This window comes from Lutjanus erythropterus, chromosome 12 (assembly GCF_056507025.1).
Source record: "Lutjanus erythropterus isolate fLutEry1 chromosome 12, fLutEry1.hap2, whole genome shotgun sequence".
Lineage (NCBI taxonomy): Eukaryota > Metazoa > Chordata > Actinopteri > Lutjaniformes > Lutjanidae > Lutjanus > Lutjanus erythropterus.
In genome coordinates, this window is record NC_139328.1 from 15,969,447 (window position 1) to 15,990,797 (window position 21,351).

The following is a 21,351-nucleotide window of genomic DNA, read 5'->3' on the forward strand; positions in this document are numbered from 1 at the left end:
GCGTGTCAGCCTTAAACATCCCCTCGAATGTCATTACTGGAAACACAGGACCGTATTAAACACCCCAGGCCGGGCTCGCGTTGGTGTCTAGGTTTACGGCTCCTTCATCCTCATCTCGGGAGCCATCTGCGTCTCCTTCTGTGTCATCGTCTACTCCCCACGACCAGATAAGCATCAAAATATTTCAAGACTGTGCCCCCTGTGTAGAGTGGGAGACATTTGGTTGAGATTCTGTCCTCCCTCAGTGCGTCATTTTGTGTTGTGATACTTCAGCCAGAACACACTGAAAAAGAAAAAAAATAGTTGTTGTGAAGTTTTTTTCAAAGTTAAGTTACATGAACACAATTGTTTTAAGTCAGATGCCCTTAATAATCTGATTACTTTTGAATCAGCAGTTTGTATTAATTTAAATTTAACAACCTAATAGTATAATATGTAGCATGGTTGCAGGAAAAGTGTTTTTCTAATAACATTTCATCTCTTAACATGACTTAATGAAAGCTGGTTTCATGCCCAGTAAAAGACTGAATTGCCAGGAAGATAATGAGGAGTCCAGGTTTCTGGCATATTGACATTTTTTACTCTTTGTTTTGATTAGCTGTATCACGCTGGCTAATCATCCACAAAATGAGGTTCACCGTGGTTAGTAAAGCCTGTGTACACTTGCTATTTGAAGGACTTGGACCCCAGATCGACCTCCCACCCTTAGCGGCGCACAGTGAGAAGTGATGACAGGGTAGATTGTGACAGTCAGTGTTGCTGTTATATCAGAGCCCGAGTGGCTAAACAATAGTTTGTCAAAGGGTCAAAGTAACTGGCAAATCCATTCACAGTGGAGTGACTATGTGTGTCGTGAGTGCAGCTAAAAACTCAAACACCCAATTGTGTTTTATGAAAATAGCCCCGGGGCCACCGCGGTATCACATAACGCCTTTTTAGCCTCGTAATAGTGAGGACATATGTCATGGTTGGAGCTGTTCTCGGTGTTTGAGTGGCCGTAAGTGCACCCATTCATTTTGTGAATGGGCGTGTTCTTTGGACTGTGGTGACCTGTAGCAGTAGATTATCTGTAACACAGAAAACAGTTCATCCTTGTGGATTTCCATACCTCACGTTACCTCAGCGTTAGTTTTTATCTTCCAGAAAGTCCTACAATCTTATCATCTTAACACAAGTGAAAAATTAAACATTAAAGGTACAATATGTAAGATCTTTTTAATTTAGGACATTTAAAATCATCAGCTGTTAGATAAAACCCCTGAATTACAAAGACAATTTTTTTTGCAGACTAAATGTACAATACAAGGCTCAGAAATTGACTGAAACAGTTTTGATGTCATACCAAAGACATATTGTGTGGCAAAGCTATTTACTGAAGTTAGCATGCTAACAAGCTAGCCCTGGCCCATCCTGCCCTGTAATACCAGTTTGTTCTTAAAGAGGTGATCAGACTGATTTAGTCTAATAATAACAAAACAAGATAAACTCACAAAATGTCAAGAAAAAAATACTCTTGCACCTCTTTTCCTTAAAATACAACAAAATACAAAAATAAATAAATAAATACAACTGCACAGTCAAGTTTCTGTTACTAGCGATGTAGCCCAAACATCAGGATACTATACTATACTATATATTTCTGAGCAGATCTCTCTCTGTTGTCTGAGTCGCTTCCAGGTAGCATGTAAACACAGATGTGAAGGTATTGCGAGATCTCGTATATCTCGTGTCACGCCGCCTGTGCACCCGCTGAGTGAGCGAAATTTCATTTTCGGGTGAACTATCGCTTTAATCTGTCATTTTACATCACGTCTGTTCAATTCCTGCTCTGTGAAAACGCAGTGCAGAATTTGAAATGTTTTAGGAAAAATACATCCTGAAAAACTAATCTGACACATTTTTGGGAATTGTCACCTTAAATTTGTTGCTCAAAGGGGATGTTGTTGGGTGTTTAATGAATTCTGATTATCATCATAGAATGATCAAATATGGGATTCAATAGTCAACATTTTATTATTATTTTTACAAGAAGAAAAATTAGTTTAAAAATGTGCTACTTAAGGTCTGATGCAGCTGCCTCTTTGTCTGTAGTCACCATCATTCATCTGATTGGTTACACATCACAAGTTATATTTATGTTTGCATTACTTACTTTATAATCAATTTTCTAATAAATTTTCACTTAGCTTTCTTAGCTTTCTGTAGCTCCCTGCTTTTTAAGTTTTAAGATATAACATTCTTTTTAATTAAACTATGCTCAAAGGCAGTTCTGGTTGAAGTTTGTGTTATTCTACATTCTTTCATTTTTACTGCAAATGTACGTTGGTTCCAAGTACCAGTTATTGGTTTCCTTGATTCCTAGTAATTGTATCGTATCAGGCCTGATAAAACCATATCGGTCGACGCATAATAGTAGCTACTGAGAAGAAACCTGGTATGCTACAGCATGTCTTTCAGGAGGTACAACATGTTTCTTTTGTGTTTCATTGTGTCCTTGTCAGTGACACTGTGAGCTAAGCAGAGATCTCCCTGCTCTCCCCCAGGTCTCGAAGCACAGAGTGAAATGTCTTTGCTGCGAGTTTCTGCTGAGTGGTAGCGATCCAGCATGTAGCAGAGGTGAACAAGTCCCTTCACGCCTGGGAACAACACGACAACGTAAGTCACCCTCTTGTTTAATGCAAGTTAGAAATGCAGCTGTTGTTGCGGAGCATCTCATGTGTGTTCTCATGTTTTCCGTCTCAAATCCACCGAGTGACGATTAGGCCGGCGTATTCTGACCCGGGGTCACATTCATGCAATCTGTTGATGCCACCCAGGAGGAGCTGAGGAAATGGCCTTGACTGACCATCTGAGAGTTTTAAAGTCTCTCAGTGACATGAACGCCCCCTTTTTAGCCATTAGTCTTTGAACATTAAACGGCCTCTTCCCGGCAGAGTCCACTCAATATGTTTGACCATCCATCAAGCAGACTGCCGCAGCCGCTGACTCACCTGAAATCACCCCCTCCTTGTGCCACTGCAGCTGACCTTAGCAACCACCTGAGTCACACCCCAAAAACACCCGTTCAGCGACCTCCGCCACGGTCACGCTTTGCTTTAACTTGTGCAGGTGATAAAAGGTCATTCTGCGTGTTCACCTCCGGCCTGCGCGAGGTTAATGACGAATCTGTCCGCTGAGGCTTGAGGGTCAGCCGTCCGTCCACAAGAAGCCTCCGGAACCTCCTTTGACTCAACAATGGAACAGGCAGCGGCTGCTTAAAAAAAACGCCCTCAGGCACTTTTTACCCCCTCTGTCTTTGTCTCTCCATGCAGCCGCCTTCCTCCATCAGTTAAGCAAGAAATACTGTAGCTCCATTCTGTTAAGCTTCTTATCTCTTTGACAGCACAGTCAGGCACTGTTAATCTTGTCTTTTGTCTGGGTTGGTCGGATTCCTCTCCAGGAAGGTTGTTAGGTAAACATGGGGTCTGACTGGAACCTGTCCAGGCGTGGGCAAATTGAGAGCTGGGAGGAAAAAGGCAGCTCCAACTTGATTCCCACTCTGGCCATTATTGACAAAATAAAAAGGTTCAGGGTGTCTGTGAGGCCAAAAGACACTGTGTATCTGGCAGACATTGATTAAGTGACTCATATTATTCACTGTGTGGTACAAATGATTGAATCATTGATTTAACTGCTACAAAGTGGATTTCTTTTTTTTTCTTTTTTTTTACTTTTATCTTATCCTGGATGAGTACAAACAAGCAGCCACCTCCATGTCTTTTAGGTGAGATAGAAATTAAAACAGTTACTTTTACATTACAACTCATAGATGAGAGCTGTTCATGAATTAAAATAAAATGAGAAGTCAGTTCATCGATTAGTTGAGCGGCAAAATGAAATTGACTTAACTTGTGAGGCCTTGCTGCTGTTATTTCTACTTTATGATAGAAAACTCTTGAAATCTTTGGCTTTTGGACTGTTGATCTTATAAAACAATACAATTGAAGATTACACCTTGAGGCCTCAGGTGGACACGTCAATTTTATTATTTATAATTCAGTGTTGCTGTTGTTTTAACTTTATTTCCGATGCTTCGTCTTTATTCCCAACACTTGGACTTTATTTTCAACATTTCAACATTTCAAATTTATATTCATAAAGCAAATTTTAAAAAAAATCATGTGACTAATCAATTAATTGAGAAAACAACCTGCAGATTAGTCAATAATGAAAATGATTGTTAGTTGCACCACTAATGGATTTTAAAAAGTAGTTGTCATTAGCTAATCTACAAATAACAAACACATGCTTTATTTTTAATTAAAGAAAACTTTTAGCAACCTATGTGGTGTGCTAGTAGCTCAAATTATTTCATTTGCCTTTAAGGACCTTTGCCTCTAACAAGAGGGTAATTTTTGCATCTCATTTTCGCTGAAAAGAAAATATAAAACTGATGATGTGATTTTTTCTGGGGTCTGTACAAAACAAGCATGTTCCATTAGGTCTGGAGAATCTGATTTGTAGGCTGGAGCATCTCTGTAATATCATTTATAATGGTATGCTTTGACACATTTTACCTTTATCAAAAAATTGCAGCTCCTGCGAATTGGATATTACTCTTGGTCATATTGTAATTTTGAGAATGTTTCGATTAAATTGTTCAAGTGTTCCTAATACGCATCTACAAGCCAAGGCTTATGTTGGGATGGAACGGTTCAGTCCGAGGTTATTTAAATCATTACTGAAGTCTGAGCTCAGATCCAGGTTATACAGCTGACTATTTTCCTAAAGCTACCAACACAAACTTGTCGTATAAGAGCTTCAGCAGCTGCACTGGATCAATGTCAGACCTGACCGAGGAGTTTGAACGTGTCCCAAACAGCTGAAGTCTTCAACCTGGCCTCCACTTGGCTGTTAGTGCCGATGAACTGCAGCGCTGTTCTGCACCAGTCAAATGTAGTCCAAGGACAAACATGGAAGGCGTTTCAGGCCGAGCTCGTGTGTCAGGAAAGCAGCCAAAACTCCCTTTATGTTTTTTATCGGCTTCCCACCCCACACAGCCTGAACACCCTTAATCAGTGGCTTGGTATTAAAAACAGTTCAAGTGAAATGTTATGACAAACCAGAAACTGGGAGCTTGAGTAGGAAGCTCTATTGCGTGATGAATGGACGTGCTGATGTAACACAGCCATTGGTCAGTTCTGCCTTTTCACACCACATTTGGAGTCTTTCTGTCTTTCTTTCTTTCTTTCTCCCCTCGGTCTCTTTCTCTTTGGGACAACATGCTCGGCCCTCTGTCCAGCTGCCACCTGCCACCAGAGAGACAGCCAACCTCTCGGGCCCACACAGCCGACCCCGGCAGATGTCCCCGAGTGGACACTGGGGTGGAGGGGGCACGGGGGCAGAGCAGGCAGAGTGACACAACAGACAGACGGGAGAGAAAGAGCAAAAAAAAGACTGGAAAAAGCCATTGGCCTTGGCCATTATGTTTGGGCTGACATAGACAAAATCTGTGTGTGTGTGTGTGTGTGTGTGTGTGTGTGTGTGTGTGTGTGTGTGTGTGTGTGTGACTGCACATGTTGAGGGCATCTGTGTGTTATTATTCACATTATCTGGTAAATGTGGCACATTTTTAACTGGACACAATACAGTAACAAAACATACAGTGCACACTTATCAGGCTGCAACTTTCTTTTTCATGACATACTCAGAGCCCCGTGTGGTGTCTTTAAATTGTTTGTTTTGTCTCACCAACAGTTCAAAAACTTAAGAAGTTCCATCTGCTATCGTATAAGTCAAAAAGGAGAAAATCGTCACTTTGAAAAACAGGAACCAGCAAAGCTGTAGCATTTTGCCTGAAAAATGTATGTTAATCAACTGGTTAATAAACAAACATTTCAGGTCTGCACACGAAAGATGTGAAAAATACAGTTCAATACATTAAATACGTCATCGTCAACACAGCTGATTTGCACTTACTCTGAAACATGACTATACTGTTTATTACAGACAGCAAGAAGTGTTATTTGTAAGTTTGTCTATACTTTTTTTCTTGTGTGTTTCCAGTGCTTTGTTTCTTTTACAGTCACACTGGGCAAATTGCACTGCATTTCTAGCAAATAAGGCTGCACGATTTGGTGAAGAAATCATAAACACACACATCACGTACATCTCTGTTTTACATGGAGATAAAATGTTGCCTCAAAAGCTAAAAAAAATCACTCCCACCTAGTTGTTTTGACAGTCATTTTCATGCTTACTTTAATATTTATTTGTTAATTATTTTAAATTTGATGTTCAATTCCAGATTTATACACTCATATATATAAGTATTTATTACACTGAGTTTGATCATCAGTGAATGACACTTGTGGTGATATCGGTCAATTAATAGGCCTTAATACGCCTTTTTCCTGTTCCAAGCCAATGTTTGTTTGTTTTTTGGCCTTTAAAAATCCACTTTCAGTTGACCTGCCCTGCTGACAGCATCTGCAGCTCAACACATAAATTCAGCTTAAGAGCTTTAAGAACCACTGAATTTATATGATAATGAAACAATTTTCATTAAGTGGCTGATATCTAATTTTAAATGAAAAGCCTACTGACTTGCACTGACCCAACGCCCAGAAAAATGCATCTGTGTTCATTTAAGAACATGAACACATTTGTGCGAGACACCTGCTGCTAGTTTGCTTCTTATGTAAGGAATTCATCAATCAATGAACTGAGATAAACAACAGCACTGTGACTGTGCATGCTGCTGTTTTCTCTTCGCTCCCACAGATAATGGGGAATTCATACGCCGGGCAGCTGAAGTCGGCTCGATTTGAAGAGGCTCTCCACAACTCTATTGAGGCATCGCTGCGCTCGAGCAGTGGAGATCCACAGCCCATCTTCACACAGCTCTACCTGGAGCCAGAGCCGTATCCTGGTAACATGGAAGGTAGGAATTTCACAGGAAAACAGCATCTGGTTTTAAACTGCATCGGGATTATAGGAGAGAATTTCTTTACACAAATACTGCCTCAAAAACAGTTTAGTTTCAGGTTCACTTAAACTTAACATTATGTCTTTGCTAATGGTGCAGTAAAATTAAGTGATAAAATTCTCTCAATAATGTCAATGATGATGATTTATTGTCAGATATGGTCTGAATTTTTTCTTGTATCGTAGCAGCTCCTTTTGCAGCATCACAGAAAAGATAAAAATCAAGACAAGAAACAGAAATACATGCATTTAACAATCACTTACGTGTAGTTTTATACTATTATACCTTTGGACACAACCGTTCAGTTGACCTGCAGTGAACTGACTAAAAGGCTCTTTAGGTAACTGTGGCAATATTTCAGAAAGTTTGTAACTTGCTGATTCTATTTTAACAATTATCACAGAGGCATCCTAACTTCCCAAAATCTTAAACAAGCTCTCTTCACTGTAGGATAACAGTTGAACTGTCCTAATTTGAACTTTTACACCTGTTTATGAACCAGCTAACGATAGTGTTAGCGAACTTGTTTAATCCATATGGCTGATCTTTTATTGTTTTTATAAAATGGATGCTGGATACGGTCGAGACTGCGTCTGCTGTTTAAGCCCACTCTCTTTATTTTATTTCTCATGTTAGCACTGTTAGAATTCTTTGGTTTTCCCTACAGATGTTAGCAAAACCTCTAACTCATCTGTCCTGAAGTTAAGTGCCCATTGTTGAGAGTCGGTTTTGTTGGTAGGCGATGCTGGATTGAGTATGAAGGACTTCCTCCGATACGATAGGATTACTAAAGTTAGTTAGGATTTGCTTCTGTAATACCAAATTGGGAAAACTCAGAATCCTCCTAAAAATCTAAAATCAAGAATCAAGATAGCTTATTCCTGTAATTTGGACCACGCACCATTCACTATAATTCAGTATAATAATCGTCACCTAACGTAACTTTTTCCAGGGAACAAAACTTTCTGGAAAATTATTAGGAATTTGCAGACCTGTAAAAAACAGCGTTACCCATGATTCTAATCAAGCTCTAAAATGTCCAACAGACATAAAGCCGAAAGCCGAACTCCATACCAGGGAGCCACCAGGCCATGAGCTCATGAACGGCCACTCTTCCCACGATATGGAGGAGATGGAGGACGATGACGACTCGGACAGCAGCAGTCCTCCACTCCCCTACCTACAGGCCCCTGCACCCGACGGCTGCTGCACACTAGACGGTAAACCCCATACCCTAAAAAAAAGCCTCGATTCCAACTGTATACTGAAGCACAAAATGTTTTACCTAGAATGAAAGTACAAATGTTAAGTTTGTTGTAGATGATCAAATTACAGAAGATGTGATTTCAGTGTTGCTTAATATATAAACTGGATATACTCCAAAGTCCTTCTTCTTTTTATCACATATTTCATCTGTTTCTTCCTCTCTTCTCCTCTCCTCAGGGTTCTGTCAGGCCGGCAAGGACCTCCGCCTGGTCTCCATAGCAACAGAGCCCATCGAAGTCCCAGCAGGCTTCGAGCTGGTCGGTGCCAAGTCACCCAGCGTCCCCGAGCACATCCTGGTGTGTGCTGTGGACCGCCGCTTTTTGCCTGACGAGAATGGGAAAAATGCACTTTTAGGTCAGTGTGTTCCTGCGGTCTGAGATAACAAGACAAATAGCTCTCAGAAGCACTTTAAGCTCCTGGTAGAATGAATACAATGTTGTTAGCCGATGCAGGTCGTGCATAAGACTGAACTGTAAACAGTCTTCGTAAAAATAAAATGCTAAATACGTTTTTCTTAAATTGTTTGCAGGTTTTTCAGGAAACTGTGTGGGCTGTGGGGAGAAGGGTTTCAGATACTTCACTGAGTTTTCAAACCACATCAACCTGAAGTTATCCACCCAGCCCAAGAAGCAGAAGCACTTAAAATACTACCTGGTGAAGAATTCTCAGGGTGCTCTGTGCAAAGGACCCCTCATCTGCTGGAAAGGTAAAATCACCTGTCTTCGTAGTCTGCGTTCATATTACCCTCTCTTTTGAAGTGCACAGATTTATCCTGTAATCGTGTACTGTCTGTCACAGTTTTTGTCATTCCTCTTTGCCTTTTCAGACTGTAAAACCCGTCAGTTCTCCAGCAGCGCGTCAACATCCAAACCCAGCTCATCATCCTCTCTCAGCAGTAAAGAAAACGGAGGCACCAGTGGACACAGCTCGTCTCCCTTCTCCCTCTCAGGTGAGACTGCACACAGCATAGATTCATATGTTGGAAATTTACCGATTTTGGCCGGATGGATGAATTGATCCCTGTGCAAGATGATCATATTAACATTAAAACAGCAGTTTGACTTGAATTATGTAGTATTTCAGAATCAGAAATACTGATTTTTTAATTATGGGTTATAGCTGACAGTGGTGAAATGAGTACAAGATCCAGTCTGTTGACTCCAGTGTCTGACACTCTGAGGAAGGAATTGAAAAGTTTGACGGCTACAGGCAGGAATGTCATCCTGTGATGCGTCTGGGTTTTGCACTGAATGAACTCCTGCTCTTGACCAGCATGACACTGAGTGGGTGGGAGACACTGTCGAAGATGACGGCTCCACCCCCACAACATCACAGGCCTTGCACATCAGTTCGTTGAGTCTGCTGGCTTCTGCTACCCTCAACCAGCTGCCCCTGCGCGCAACGGCCAAGTGGCTACACTCTCACTAAAATGATGATGAAATAATTAAGTACACATATGTTTCACCAAGGAGAGCCATTGCGTGACTGTTTTGGTGTATGCTGACAGGTTTACGTGGTTGCCATAGAGACAGGTGTTGGTGGCTAAGCCTGGAAATTTATTAGGTGAGGATTATAGTCAGACACTTGAACCACTACACTGCACTTAAAATACTACCTACAGTCAGTTCGTGACAAAGAGGAGGTTGTGTTTGTTGTTTCATCCTATTTTGTTGCTGTGATGCTTCTGGCAGCATACTGATACTTAATCAACTGAAAATATCCTTTTTAGCACACAAGGTTCATACCTCTTGACAGAAAAGAAAATGCTGAATTTTATCTACAAAATCACCCGTGAACCAAAAATATTTTAGTATTTGAAATGAAACAATCCCATCATCATATTAGTCATTCATAGCTAAATAAGTATTCTAAATAAGTATTCTAGCAAGCATTAAATGATCATGACCAAAACATACAATCAATATACTACTGACAATATACTAATGATTATATATTACTGTGAACATAAAGGGATTTGCAGTTGCATTTATGAACTCTATGAACTCTTTTATTAGCAGTAGTCACTGCAGTATCTGGTATCAGTTGCCAGTAACACTTTATTTGAAAAGGTGTGCACAAGATTGTCATTGCACATCATAACCATGTCAGGATGACCTACATGAAGGCGTATTTACGAATATTTGTGACTGTTATCATTAAGCGTCATTAGGTCAGTTATGTCAAGTTGACTGTTTGAGATGTCTTTGTTATGACAACTTGACATTAACCAAGACAAAAATGTCTTGGTTAATGCCTTTGTCATTATAACCTGCCGATGTCTTTGTCATGATAACGTGATGTTATGAAACTTAAAGACACTGTTTAGATTTATAACATTACATTAAATTGTCATGTGGTTGGTTTTGACGCAGGCCTTAATGAGAACAAGTGTGTTATGAATATTTTCCTTGACCTCAAGTAAAGTGGTCCATGACGGTGTAATGGCAGTCTTTTGTGTACCCCTTCAAATACATTGGTACCCAGTTGTCATATTGTAATATTTTTAGGCTAAAGGGAAATTGTATGCATTTGAGCAACATACCTCTTTACAGAACACACACAATGCAATGTAATAATTGCCTGAGCCATTTCTTCAGGTAAACCAGAAGCTAAATGTCACATGACAGCGAGGCAGATTCTGCTTCTCTTTAAGGAGATGTTGTTCTTCTTTGACCTCTCACAACAGCAGCTCCTGTTCCCTCTTTGATTGAAAAAAGCTCCTGGGCTTATGCTATTGATTTGTTCTGAACCTGGGAGCTGCCTGTCAGCAGAGATCTCACACATTAATGTGTTAGACAGCTGAGCTGCAGCCAAGGGCCTGTTGTTGACATAACTCTTGCCTAAAATCCCCTGACTGCGACCTCCAGGTACATCCTGTTCCAGAGGAGGTCACTGACATGCACTTCTCTGTGCCAAATGGCTGTTTATCCTGAAATGATTAATGAAAAGGGGAGCTGTAGTGTGTTCACATTGTGCAATTGACACTGGACACAGACACAGCAGGGTCTGTTGGCATTTGTTTCGTACGTGAAGGCCAAAAACATCCTAATCACCAATCGGGGACCAGTGGGCGTTAAGGCTGCAGTTTGAGTTTGGTGCAAAGATTTGTAGCCCGTCGGTGGACAAGGAAACGTTAGGCACAACAGGGAGTCGTTAATATGTACTTTAATGATAAATTCTTGAATGGCTGTCTTTTGTTTTCAATGCCAGATTCTCCACCCACCAGAGCAACGCAAACATCCTCTGTCTTTTTCGGTAGCCAGGACCTCGGCAGAGACTGCAGTTTCATCAAACCTCTGGCGTCCACACCTGGAAACAAGACTCTACCAATAGGTGAAGCTCTTTTTCAGTACACCTGTAATTTTCATGTTGTTTTTATCAGCTAATCCACTCGTCGGTTGATTTCCCCACTGCATTATGCCTTAATTTGCTCCATTGTTAATCTTATATATAACAAACACACACAGTAACATACATCACATGCATTTAAGTAACACTCCCACATTTTTTTTTGACACCAGCAAAATGGTTGCCTAGCTACGGGTTTCTTTTTTGACGTGGTTCGGCCGTGGCTGACCATGAAGCCAAGATTAACATCATGTCCCGGCCTGCGCGGACACACACACACACACACACAAACACATGCATGTGTGTGCCCTTGTATATACACACACTAATCAATCAATAGGCCTACTGAAGGAAGGAATGCTGTAATGACTTTTTAAGGCCTTGCTATCCATTAGCCCCTTTAAAAGGTTGTGATATTGACAAGCAAAGGCTACACATACCAATCAATGTTTTAGCGTATTGCAAACATAGTGAATATGAGATTGGAAAATCTCCAATGCGGTCATTGGCAATAGACGTTCATGTATAGGAAATCAATAAGCCACTGTTAGTCCTGACTCATTTTTATGTATTGCTCAGCCTGTGTAGAAAGATACTTACAGATGTGAGAATGTTTTATTTTTGCATTTTATTTTTGTATTGATTAGAGCTAAACGTTCTGAAGCATGTCTCTGTTCCAACACCAGGATGTGTAACAACTGTTTTTAAGAACTTTTCTTTAAAGCATCAGTTCAGGCACTGCTGTCGTTCATATTAGCACCAGTATTGCAAAACACCCTTGTTAGCTTGCTGATATTAGCATTTAGTTGTAAGCACCACCGTGACTGACAGAGAGTCCTCTTTCCAAAGTAATTGATTACACACTCTTGAAAGACATGAAGGCTTTACTATATATTGAGTGTATTAATTTGTGTATTTATACGTGTGTGTCTCCAGTACCCACAGCTCTGAGGGTGAATGGGCCGACTAATGGTCTTGGTGTTGATGGACGTCCTCCCTTACTGAGCCCCTCCCAGGTCTCTTTAGGGCCTCAAGGTCAGGGGTATCGCACCGGTGACTTAGGAGACAGTCCTGGTAAGTCACATATTTTTAGAGGCATCTGTTGTCATTTTCCGTTTTTTTTTTTACTCTATTTGGTGTATTGATGTTGTTCTGCGTCTGTTTTGATGTTCAGTGCCATCTGTCATGAACTCCGGGCCTCCAAAGAAGCGCCACCGGAGCTGGCATCCCAACTCGTTGGTACCTGTCCCACCGACGGCCGTCCCTGTGCCAGCAATCCGGCCGATAGTTTGTCCTCCAGGTCTGCCCCTGAACCCAATCTGGTGGCTCTTAGAGCCGTAATGTATTCTACCTAAGTCAGTGTGGTTGTAAATGGACCCTCTTATTTCACATGTCTTCTTTTTTAGCTCATTTCACTCTGTGTGTGTAAGCATGTTTGCGTGTGTGCATGAGTGTGTGCCTGCGTCCTGTGTCAGCTCAGGCTGTGTTGTTTATAACCCCTATCCTCCTCCCCCCTGGTTTGGGGGATGAGTATGTCACATCCCTGATGTTCCCTGGTTGTTAGGGATGATTCACTCAGTATCTCCATGGAGATAGAGCTGGAGCGTTTGTTGCAGAAATTGCATGGTTGAGGAAGATTTCAGCCACACCATGTAATTTCGGTTATGTCCGTATACTACAGTCATTTCAAATAAATTGTCTACCCTGATTTTTTATTTGTTTCATTTCTATCATTTCCGTAATCACAGAACCACAACCCCAAATTTAACTGCAGTACTTTCTGACTAAAGTAAAACATTAATATGTTAAACCTCAAGCCAAGACACAACTTTGCTGTATTGACATGTAATTTCCCTCTAGGTTCTGTATTAGGAGTGTCCTCTCCTCAGCCACCTGTGACAGGAGTCATTCAGCCCCACCCTGTCACCGCAGGAGAGACGGTCATCGTCCCCGACAACCTCCTCAACTCTTCAGGAGTTCGCCCTGTCATCCTCATCGGTACAAGCTTGCTTTGATTTTATTTTATTATCAGAATTTTCCTCTTAGATTTGTCCTCTGTCCCAAGATGTGTACTGTTTGACATACGTAACAAAAGACAGCATTTACCCAAACAAATACTACAACCTGTATTGCATGAGACATTACAAAATAAGCAGCTGCAATGCCTCAATTTATTCACTCTGTTTAAAATTCAGTGCTTACTCCACACAGGAACACTGAGGCCTACTTTAGAAAACAAACTGATGTAACAGTTTGACTGACGGAGGAACAAAAGAGTCTGTTCAGTCGAGCCTGCGGGATTTTAAATCTTCGGCTTGATGTCAAAAGCTCATATTGTTCAAATAAAATATGAGAGGAGTCTGTTGGACATAATAATACCTGCCAGAGACAACAGTCTTTTAGCACAGGCAGCTTGAAAACTTGGCTCGAAACGTTTGACCCACAGTCTTTGAGCAGATATGTAGCAGTCAAACTGATCAAGGTTGAACAGGGAGACAACTGTACCGTGCGTAGATTCCATACTGCACGCCACTGTCTATTGTAGATCGGAAAAAATAACAGGCTTTGTTTGTTTTCTCTGCATGACCTTCATCTCTACGGAAAGTAACCATGTTGTTGTATCTCAATGATCTACTCCTTCTTAGCACAGCCCATTGAATATGACCCTGCAGGGCTTATCAGGACAATATTAATCACTGTAAGAAAACGTAATCAGAGCCTGGTTTGCCCCTGAGTAAAATAAAGTAGACTGAAAAGTTTCGATTATCCAGGTGACCAATAAAGTACAAATTTTAAGGAAAATATGAGTAGTTACTGACCCTTTATCATAACAGTAACAGTATCAACATCAAAATATGCTTAAAGCACCAAAAGTAAAAGTACTCATTATGCAGAATGGTCAATTTCAGAATAGTATAAATTACAGGATTGATGCATTAATGTGTTCGTCACTTTAATGTTGCTGCTTATAAAGGTTGAGATGATTTTAAAATCTTTTGCTCCTGGGTGGCCTCTGAATTTCCCCTCAATCAATTATTCAATTATCAATTATTTTTAATCTTAATCTACAACACCCAATCATAATTGATTGATTATATATATTTCAGCACATATTTGGGTACCACAATATATTTGAAACAACTTTTGATTCATCTCTTATTTCGATTTTGGCCACATTTTTGTTTAGTTTGACATTTCCTATCCGGCTTGTCACAGCTAGCAATGTTTTGTACCTGTACTGAAATATTACAGTAAGGGCTGTAATGATTAGTTGATCAAAAGAAAACATTTGCTGGTTTCAGCTTTCTGCTTGTCTTTGTCTTTTAGGACTGTAAATGAAGAGTCTTTAGGTTTTGGGCTGTTGGTTGGACAAAAGAAATCACTTTGGGCTCTGGAAAACTGTGATGAGCATTCTTCACAGCTTTTTGACAATGTATAGACTAAACAGTTAACTGATTAATCGTGAAAATAACAGGCAGATTAATTGATAATGAAAATAGTCATTAGTTACAGTGTCTGTAAGTGTCTAAAAAGCTTATGTTCATAATAACTGGCTGTGCACAAGTTCTGAAAATGTTATAAGTACTGAGTTACTGTTTTTAGCTACTGTCTAATGATAACTTCTCTTTCCAGGGCATGGCACTTTACCTTATTTCTATGGGAATGTTGGGGACATAGTGGTGAGCCCCCTGCTGGTCAGCTGTTATAAGAGCAGCCAGCTGACGGAGAAAACCCTGGAGACGTTGGGCCTCAACAGCAGCCAGCTCCTCTGTGTGGAGACCATGATTCTGCTCACTTTACAGTATCTTGCACGTTTAGGTGAGCAGTAAACAAAAACTAAAAAAGCCTTACTGTCAGTGGTATCTTCACTGACATGTTGCATGTTTGCTGTTATGAAACACTCACTGTGGTGGGGTGGATGACCAGGAGGTGCTGGGGTCTTATTTACACAGAAACATTGCTGGCAAAACAAATATCTAACTTTGTTGTAAGTTTTGTTGCATGTAAGCTTCAATATTCTGCAAACCTTCAAGGAAATGACCCACCAGTTGTTCTGGGTTTTCATGCATTTACATTTTTCTTGCAGGCTCGGAGCAGATTCCTTTGCGGGAGGAGCTGGAGCAGATTGTTTTGAAGGCCATGCTATGTTGTCCCGGGGGTCCCGCCATCTCCCCGTCTCAGCTGCCCTGGTTGGCTCGGCTGGAAGCTAGCGTCTCTGGGGGAAGCGTTCAAGTCGTGGTTACCCATAACTCTTTGGGAGAGGGTATCTCTGAGTCACTTCGCTCTCTCAGCGAGGGTCCTCACCACCAGCAGTGCCTGCCCACGTATGTCGTCATTATATGTAACAATAAAATGAGCGGCAACGAGTTCTGCGTGCTTGTTTTGGGTGAGTGCTGCAGTATCTGCAATCATCTAACCTGACTGTTACCTTATTTCTCTGTCCTGTCTGCACAATCTGTATGTTAAATTGTACTAATCCATTATTAATTTATATGTCGGACACAGGAAAGTACCAAGCTCGGGCCTTAGCTGAAGGCATGCTCACAACCAACGAGTTTCTGAAAGAAATCAGCTACGAACTCATCACAGGGAAAGTCAGTATCTTGGCATCTCACTTCAAAACCACATCACTAGGTGAGTGCTCTGTCCGTGCAACATGTGCTTAATGTTTTTTTGTCTGATGAATGAGGCATTCAAAGAGTATTTTAAAATACTATGTCCAAAAATGTCCATTATTAAATAATAAATCTGATGTGTACAACATTTTAACTTTGAGTCCCTGTGCTTTTATTCTTAAATAAAATAAAATAAAATTAGCCAGCCAAAAAAAATGTCATGAAAGCTTGAATTATGTTGTTTTTAGGGGACAATCTGGACAAGCAGCTGGTGCGATACCAGCGCCGACGGAAAGGACAGGTCATCCAGCCCTTTCAGGGCGATGTCACTGACATCCACTCCCAGGAGGCTGCCAGCATGTCACCGCCCTCAGACCGAGGTTAGACTGCTCTCAGTTATACTCACTGTCCAAACAGAACTGCTTGGTTCATCTGTCAGGGCACACATAGATCGACCCCAGGTAGTGCCCTTCTGGTGTTAAGTCATTTTTTTCCTTTTTCTAATTTTAGATTTTAATTCTCAGATTTGGCCCATGGCATCAATCTTCAATTAAAAGCATGAGCTCAAATTCATCTTTTCTAGTGAATCGAAGACATGTTGCTGTATGTTATGCCCTTTGTTACCTGAGCACCTCTCCCTAAAATAAATTATAGATATTGTAGACAATATATCTTCTTTATATGCTGTAAATCAAAATGTTGCTGAGCTCTGGGGGGATTTATCTGTATCTTATCTGTTTTACTCAGGAAAGTCTCTGTCTCTCTTAGTAAAAAGCAGAGGATTTAACTGCTGTGTAAGCAACAAATTATCAGATTCTTTCTGTTAATGAATTACATTAAATTCATTTCAGTGTTTGTCACTGGTAGCAATTTTAAATGTCTGCATTAGAGTTGTAATTGAGGCTTTTCTCATTTTGTTGCACACATGAATTGACAATTATATTGATTCATATATTTATCTTTCTCATTCTTTATTTTCTTGCAGCAGAGCTGTTAAGTAAGGTCTTTCAGATCTATCCCACCCAGCTGAGCGTCGCTCGGAGCCTCCTCTCTCAAGTCTGCTCCATTGCTGACTCAGGGACCCAGAATCTGGATTTGGGACGTTTTTGTAAAGTTGATTTTCTTGTTTTGGTCCCTCCATCTCACATTCTGGTACACCAGACGGCACAGCGCATCCGACAATCAGGTTTGTTTCCGATGAAGGATGACTTCCCCATCCGCTTGGCTCTTAAACATTTAAAATGTTCCATACCAGACACAATGTTTCATTATGTTGTGTCTGCGAGATCATAATAAAGAATTCGCTTGTCTTTTCTTCTTTGTTTTGCTCAGGAGTGCTTGTGGACCTGGGAATCGAAGACGCCGTGTCAGCCCATCAGAAATCGGACAAGTACGTGGTGCGTTTGGATGCTGACGTTCATGTGAAGATGGAGGCCTTCATGAGGAAAGTCAAACAGAACCCCTACACCCTGTTTGTCCTCATTCACGACAACTCACACGTTGACCTAACAAGGTAAGGAAGACAGTTAAGTTAACAAGTTAACAACATTATTTTGCTCTGTTGATAATCCACAGCCGTGGGAAAAGAGGAGTTGTTGTGGCTGCAAACGTAGCCTTGTCCTTTTTAGACATTGATTAAAGTGGGGAGAGAACAGCTGCAAGAAAGTGAAAACAAACACAGCACCTGGACTTTTGCTTAAATGTAGGCCAGATCCTTGAGTTCCCTGTGTTTTATTTATTATTCTGAGACATATTTGGCTGCAAGTGATATTTGATAGACATTGTTTGATAAATTTCGAGTTGATGCAGTTGCACATTTGCAGGAATTTTATGTTCCTGTTCAGAAATAGTTGTTGCTGTTGCCAGCAGCCAAGCCTGCTTGGAATAGACTGCCAGAAACATAAAATAGAACACTTCCTGTTTTCCAAAGGATTTTATCTTGGGAATGACCTGCAGCACACTGGGCAGTGAGCACAGCAAATGTAAAACCCTTCATGAACCATGTCCCTAATCAAGCTGCCATTTGTGTCCATGCTAAATGTCATTAACAGCTGCTGTGGTATGAAATCGTACAGGAATGTAAAATATGCATCACAGGATTCAAACATATTGCCCTCCTCTCTGTGCAGCGCTCTGTCCGGCTCTGTGTGCCACGGGGAGCTGCAGGGTTTGGCCGACCGGGTGGTGAACTGCCAGGAAGTCCTAGATGCCATGAACCTCCTGGTCCTGCAGGTCAGCTGCTTCCCGTACACGCTGCAGACCCACCAGTCGCGCATCAGCATACACAACGAGGTTCATTGGCCCTCCAACGAAAGTCTGGTGAGTTTTATTTAACACCAAATGTTCTATAAGAAAAGGCCTGCAAGTTACAAGTTTCTAAGTCAAACAACACACAAGTCAAGAGTCATACTTCAGTGAAAGTTATATTTTGACATCTGAGCAGTCATGGAAGAAGTACTCAGTTCTTTTACTTTAAAAGTAACAGTACCACAGTGTAAAAATACTCTGCATTCAAAACCTTACTGAAGTCTTTTCATCAAAATATTATTTTTCTTTAAGTATCAGAAGTAAAAGTACAGAATGGTCCATTTCAGAATAATATTACGTTGCTGGATCATTATTATTATTATTAATATTAATATGACATGCATTAACGTGTTAATCACTAATGTTGCAGCTAGTAAAGGTGGAGATTGTTTCAATTACTTAAAAAGTACAATAGCTGCCTCCAAAATATAGTAGAGTAGAAGTATAAAGCAACAGAAGAAGGAAATGCTTGAGTAAAGTACAGGTGCCTCAAAATTCTACTCATGTACAGTACTTGAGTAAATGTACTTAGTTACATTTCACCATGTGGAGGTCAGTTTGTGCCAGTTGTGGTTTAGCTGCTCCACCTGCTGGATTTAAATTGCACTGACAATAACAAGAGAGGGATCTTCATTCTTATTGACATCTGAGAAATTACTTAAATCATATGTATTTTTGGCATTTTTGCCTTAATTTGACAGTTGTACGGGGACGTGGCGAGAGAGAGAAGAGCAGGATTTGCAACAAAAATGTCCCTGACTAGAATTGCCTTAACCACTGGGGTCCCATTAAGTAATTTATTTCCTCTCTCAGACTCTTACTGTTTGGTGCTACTGAGTCCTCAAAATGATACTTGGTTTGTTTTCAGGTCATTATGTGTTTGGCTGAAATTTTGTTTACACCAATCCCATGAAGTGGTTTAGGTTAGTCCTGATGATACTTATGGTTGTACCTGTTAAAGTATTACATTAATCAAGTTCAGATCTTTTTTTTTATTTCCAGGTTAGAGGAGGGGTGTTCAGGCCCTGCTCTGCTAGTTATCCTCAACGGTGTAGGTTTTGTTTCAACATTGGGGTGGACAATTTAAGATATTAAGAAATTCTGAGCATCAAACTCTTAATTTACTGCATTCTGGTGATTATTTTGTGCCTTTTCTGCATCCATCTATAGTGGGAATGCTTTATTTATGAAAAAGAAAGCACAAATATCAGGCACAAGGTAACAAATCAAAATGGAATATAAGGCTCTCGGGCAAGTGGTTTATCAAAATAAAAATTCTTTGCTGCTTTAATGTTTTTAATACAACTCCACATATATGCTTATTCTCATCATTATATTGAGCTGAGTGTACAGTGACACCACATTATATCAAAGTATCGTCGGGATGACAGTATTTAAAGTGGTGGTTCCAGAACCATGATAGTTAACAGGACAGCAAAACATATTTGATTAGTTTCTCCACAAATTTAAATTAATTATTCAGTCTGGTGGTGGTTCTGGAATCTAAATTCCTCTAATCTTTCTTTTTTCTTGGGAACCACTGCATAATATTCAGGCCCATAAAAGATTATTAAAATAATTACTTTTACTTTATTTGTTAATAACAAAACACAACACATAGACATATGCAACTGTTGCAAAGTAGATATTGACTGATTTTAGAAGAAATTAGTTCTGGTTTTCAACACTGAATTTGATGCAGTATAGTGATTCTGTAATTTTGTGATATTTATAACGTTGCCCAGTCTTGAATATATTCACTATATATTTGGGTGTTGGTTTGACAAATAAGCAGTCAGACTAGTTTAGACATTATTTGACATTTTATAGAGAAAATAAACACATGACTGACGTGGTATTTCAGTGTTTTTGAAAACTGACCAAAGCACTTGTGTTTTCATCCTGATTATCCCTTAATCTAAAATCTATTCTGTGCTTCAACATTATGGGAAGTGTTTTTCATGTTCAGAACATATCATGGAAACATGCTTTCACACTGAACGGCATCTTCTTGCCATGAATGCAAAGTATTGCTCATCAGCACTAAGTGTGGTATACTTTTCTTCCAGCAGGGGGAGCAGTCTCCTAATGACTTGATGTACTTTGGCCTGAGGGACTACAGCAGCTCCCTGCAGTGGGGCGTGGCCAGCCCCATCCTGCGCTGTGATGATGCCTTTGAGAAGATGGTCCACACTCTGCTGGAGAGGTCAGTGTGGTGTCATGAACACAGACGGCAGTTAATCATCCCTGATTAAGTCTTATAGACGTGTCTAATAGATGTGTGTTTTTGTATGTTTGAAAAGAAACTGTACCTGTTATTGTTGATTAAAAAAAACATCATAATCAGTTATATTTTTTCTGTGTTTGTGTCTCAGACATCCGCACCTCCACAGCATGGTGATCCGCAGCTACCTGCTGATTCAGCAGTACACAGAGGCCATGATGGCTCTGACCTCATCCCCGTCCCTGAGAGACCACATAACCCCAGAGACGCTGGCCATGGTGGAGGACCTAATCAACGCCCCCAGCAGAGAGGGCTCCCAGGGCCGGGGCCACATGCTGCTGGTTCGAGTCCCCTCGCTGCAGCTGGCCATGCTGGCCCGCGAGCGGCTAGAGGATGTGAGGGACAAACTGGGGCTCCAGCTGTGCTTCGCCGTGCTGCTGGGAAGTCCCGCCACTGAACTCAGCCTGCCCAGAAACTTCACCAACCGCCTCAGGGTGAGAATTGAAACCAGAGTCTGACGTGTACAGTCATTTCAGAATCAGAATCAGGTTTATTGCAAAGTAGGGAAAATCAGATACATGAGCATGCATCACTTGTTTAGCTCCAAGTGCACAGTAAACATT

The 21,351-nt window shown here is 40.7% G+C and overlaps 1 protein-coding gene across 3 annotated transcripts in view; it reads left to right on the forward strand.

The window, feature by feature from the left end:
* greb1l (GREB1 like retinoic acid receptor coactivator) overlaps positions 1-21,351 on the forward strand; it is a 55,822-nt gene that overhangs the window by 24,572 nt on the left and 9,899 nt on the right. For 2 of the 3 annotated variants that reach the window (XM_084731584.1, XM_084731583.1), the window contains exons 2-20: positions 2,544-2,655; positions 6,763-6,922; positions 8,014-8,187; positions 8,411-8,587; positions 8,763-8,939; positions 9,060-9,182; positions 11,444-11,566; positions 12,518-12,655; positions 12,756-12,881; positions 13,442-13,579; positions 15,215-15,400; positions 15,669-15,968; positions 16,088-16,216; positions 16,446-16,577; positions 17,183-17,383; positions 17,530-17,710; positions 18,327-18,516; positions 20,574-20,710; positions 20,880-21,222. In XM_084731584.1, the coding sequence (XP_084587710.1) occupies positions 6,766-6,922; positions 8,014-8,187; positions 8,411-8,587; positions 8,763-8,939; positions 9,060-9,182; positions 11,444-11,566; positions 12,518-12,655; positions 12,756-12,881; positions 13,442-13,579; positions 15,215-15,400; positions 15,669-15,968; positions 16,088-16,216; positions 16,446-16,577; positions 17,183-17,383; positions 17,530-17,710; positions 18,327-18,516; positions 20,574-20,710; positions 20,880-21,222 (3,132 nt within the window). In that variant the 5' untranslated portion in view covers positions 2,544-2,655; positions 6,763-6,765. The remainder of the gene's footprint in view (positions 1-2,543; positions 2,656-6,762; positions 6,923-8,013; positions 8,188-8,410; positions 8,588-8,762; positions 8,940-9,059; positions 9,183-11,443; positions 11,567-12,517; positions 12,656-12,755; positions 12,882-13,441; positions 13,580-15,214; positions 15,401-15,668; positions 15,969-16,087; positions 16,217-16,445; positions 16,578-17,182; positions 17,384-17,529; positions 17,711-18,326; positions 18,517-20,573; positions 20,711-20,879; positions 21,223-21,351) is intronic. The other variant, XM_084731585.1, reaches the window with a different exon arrangement.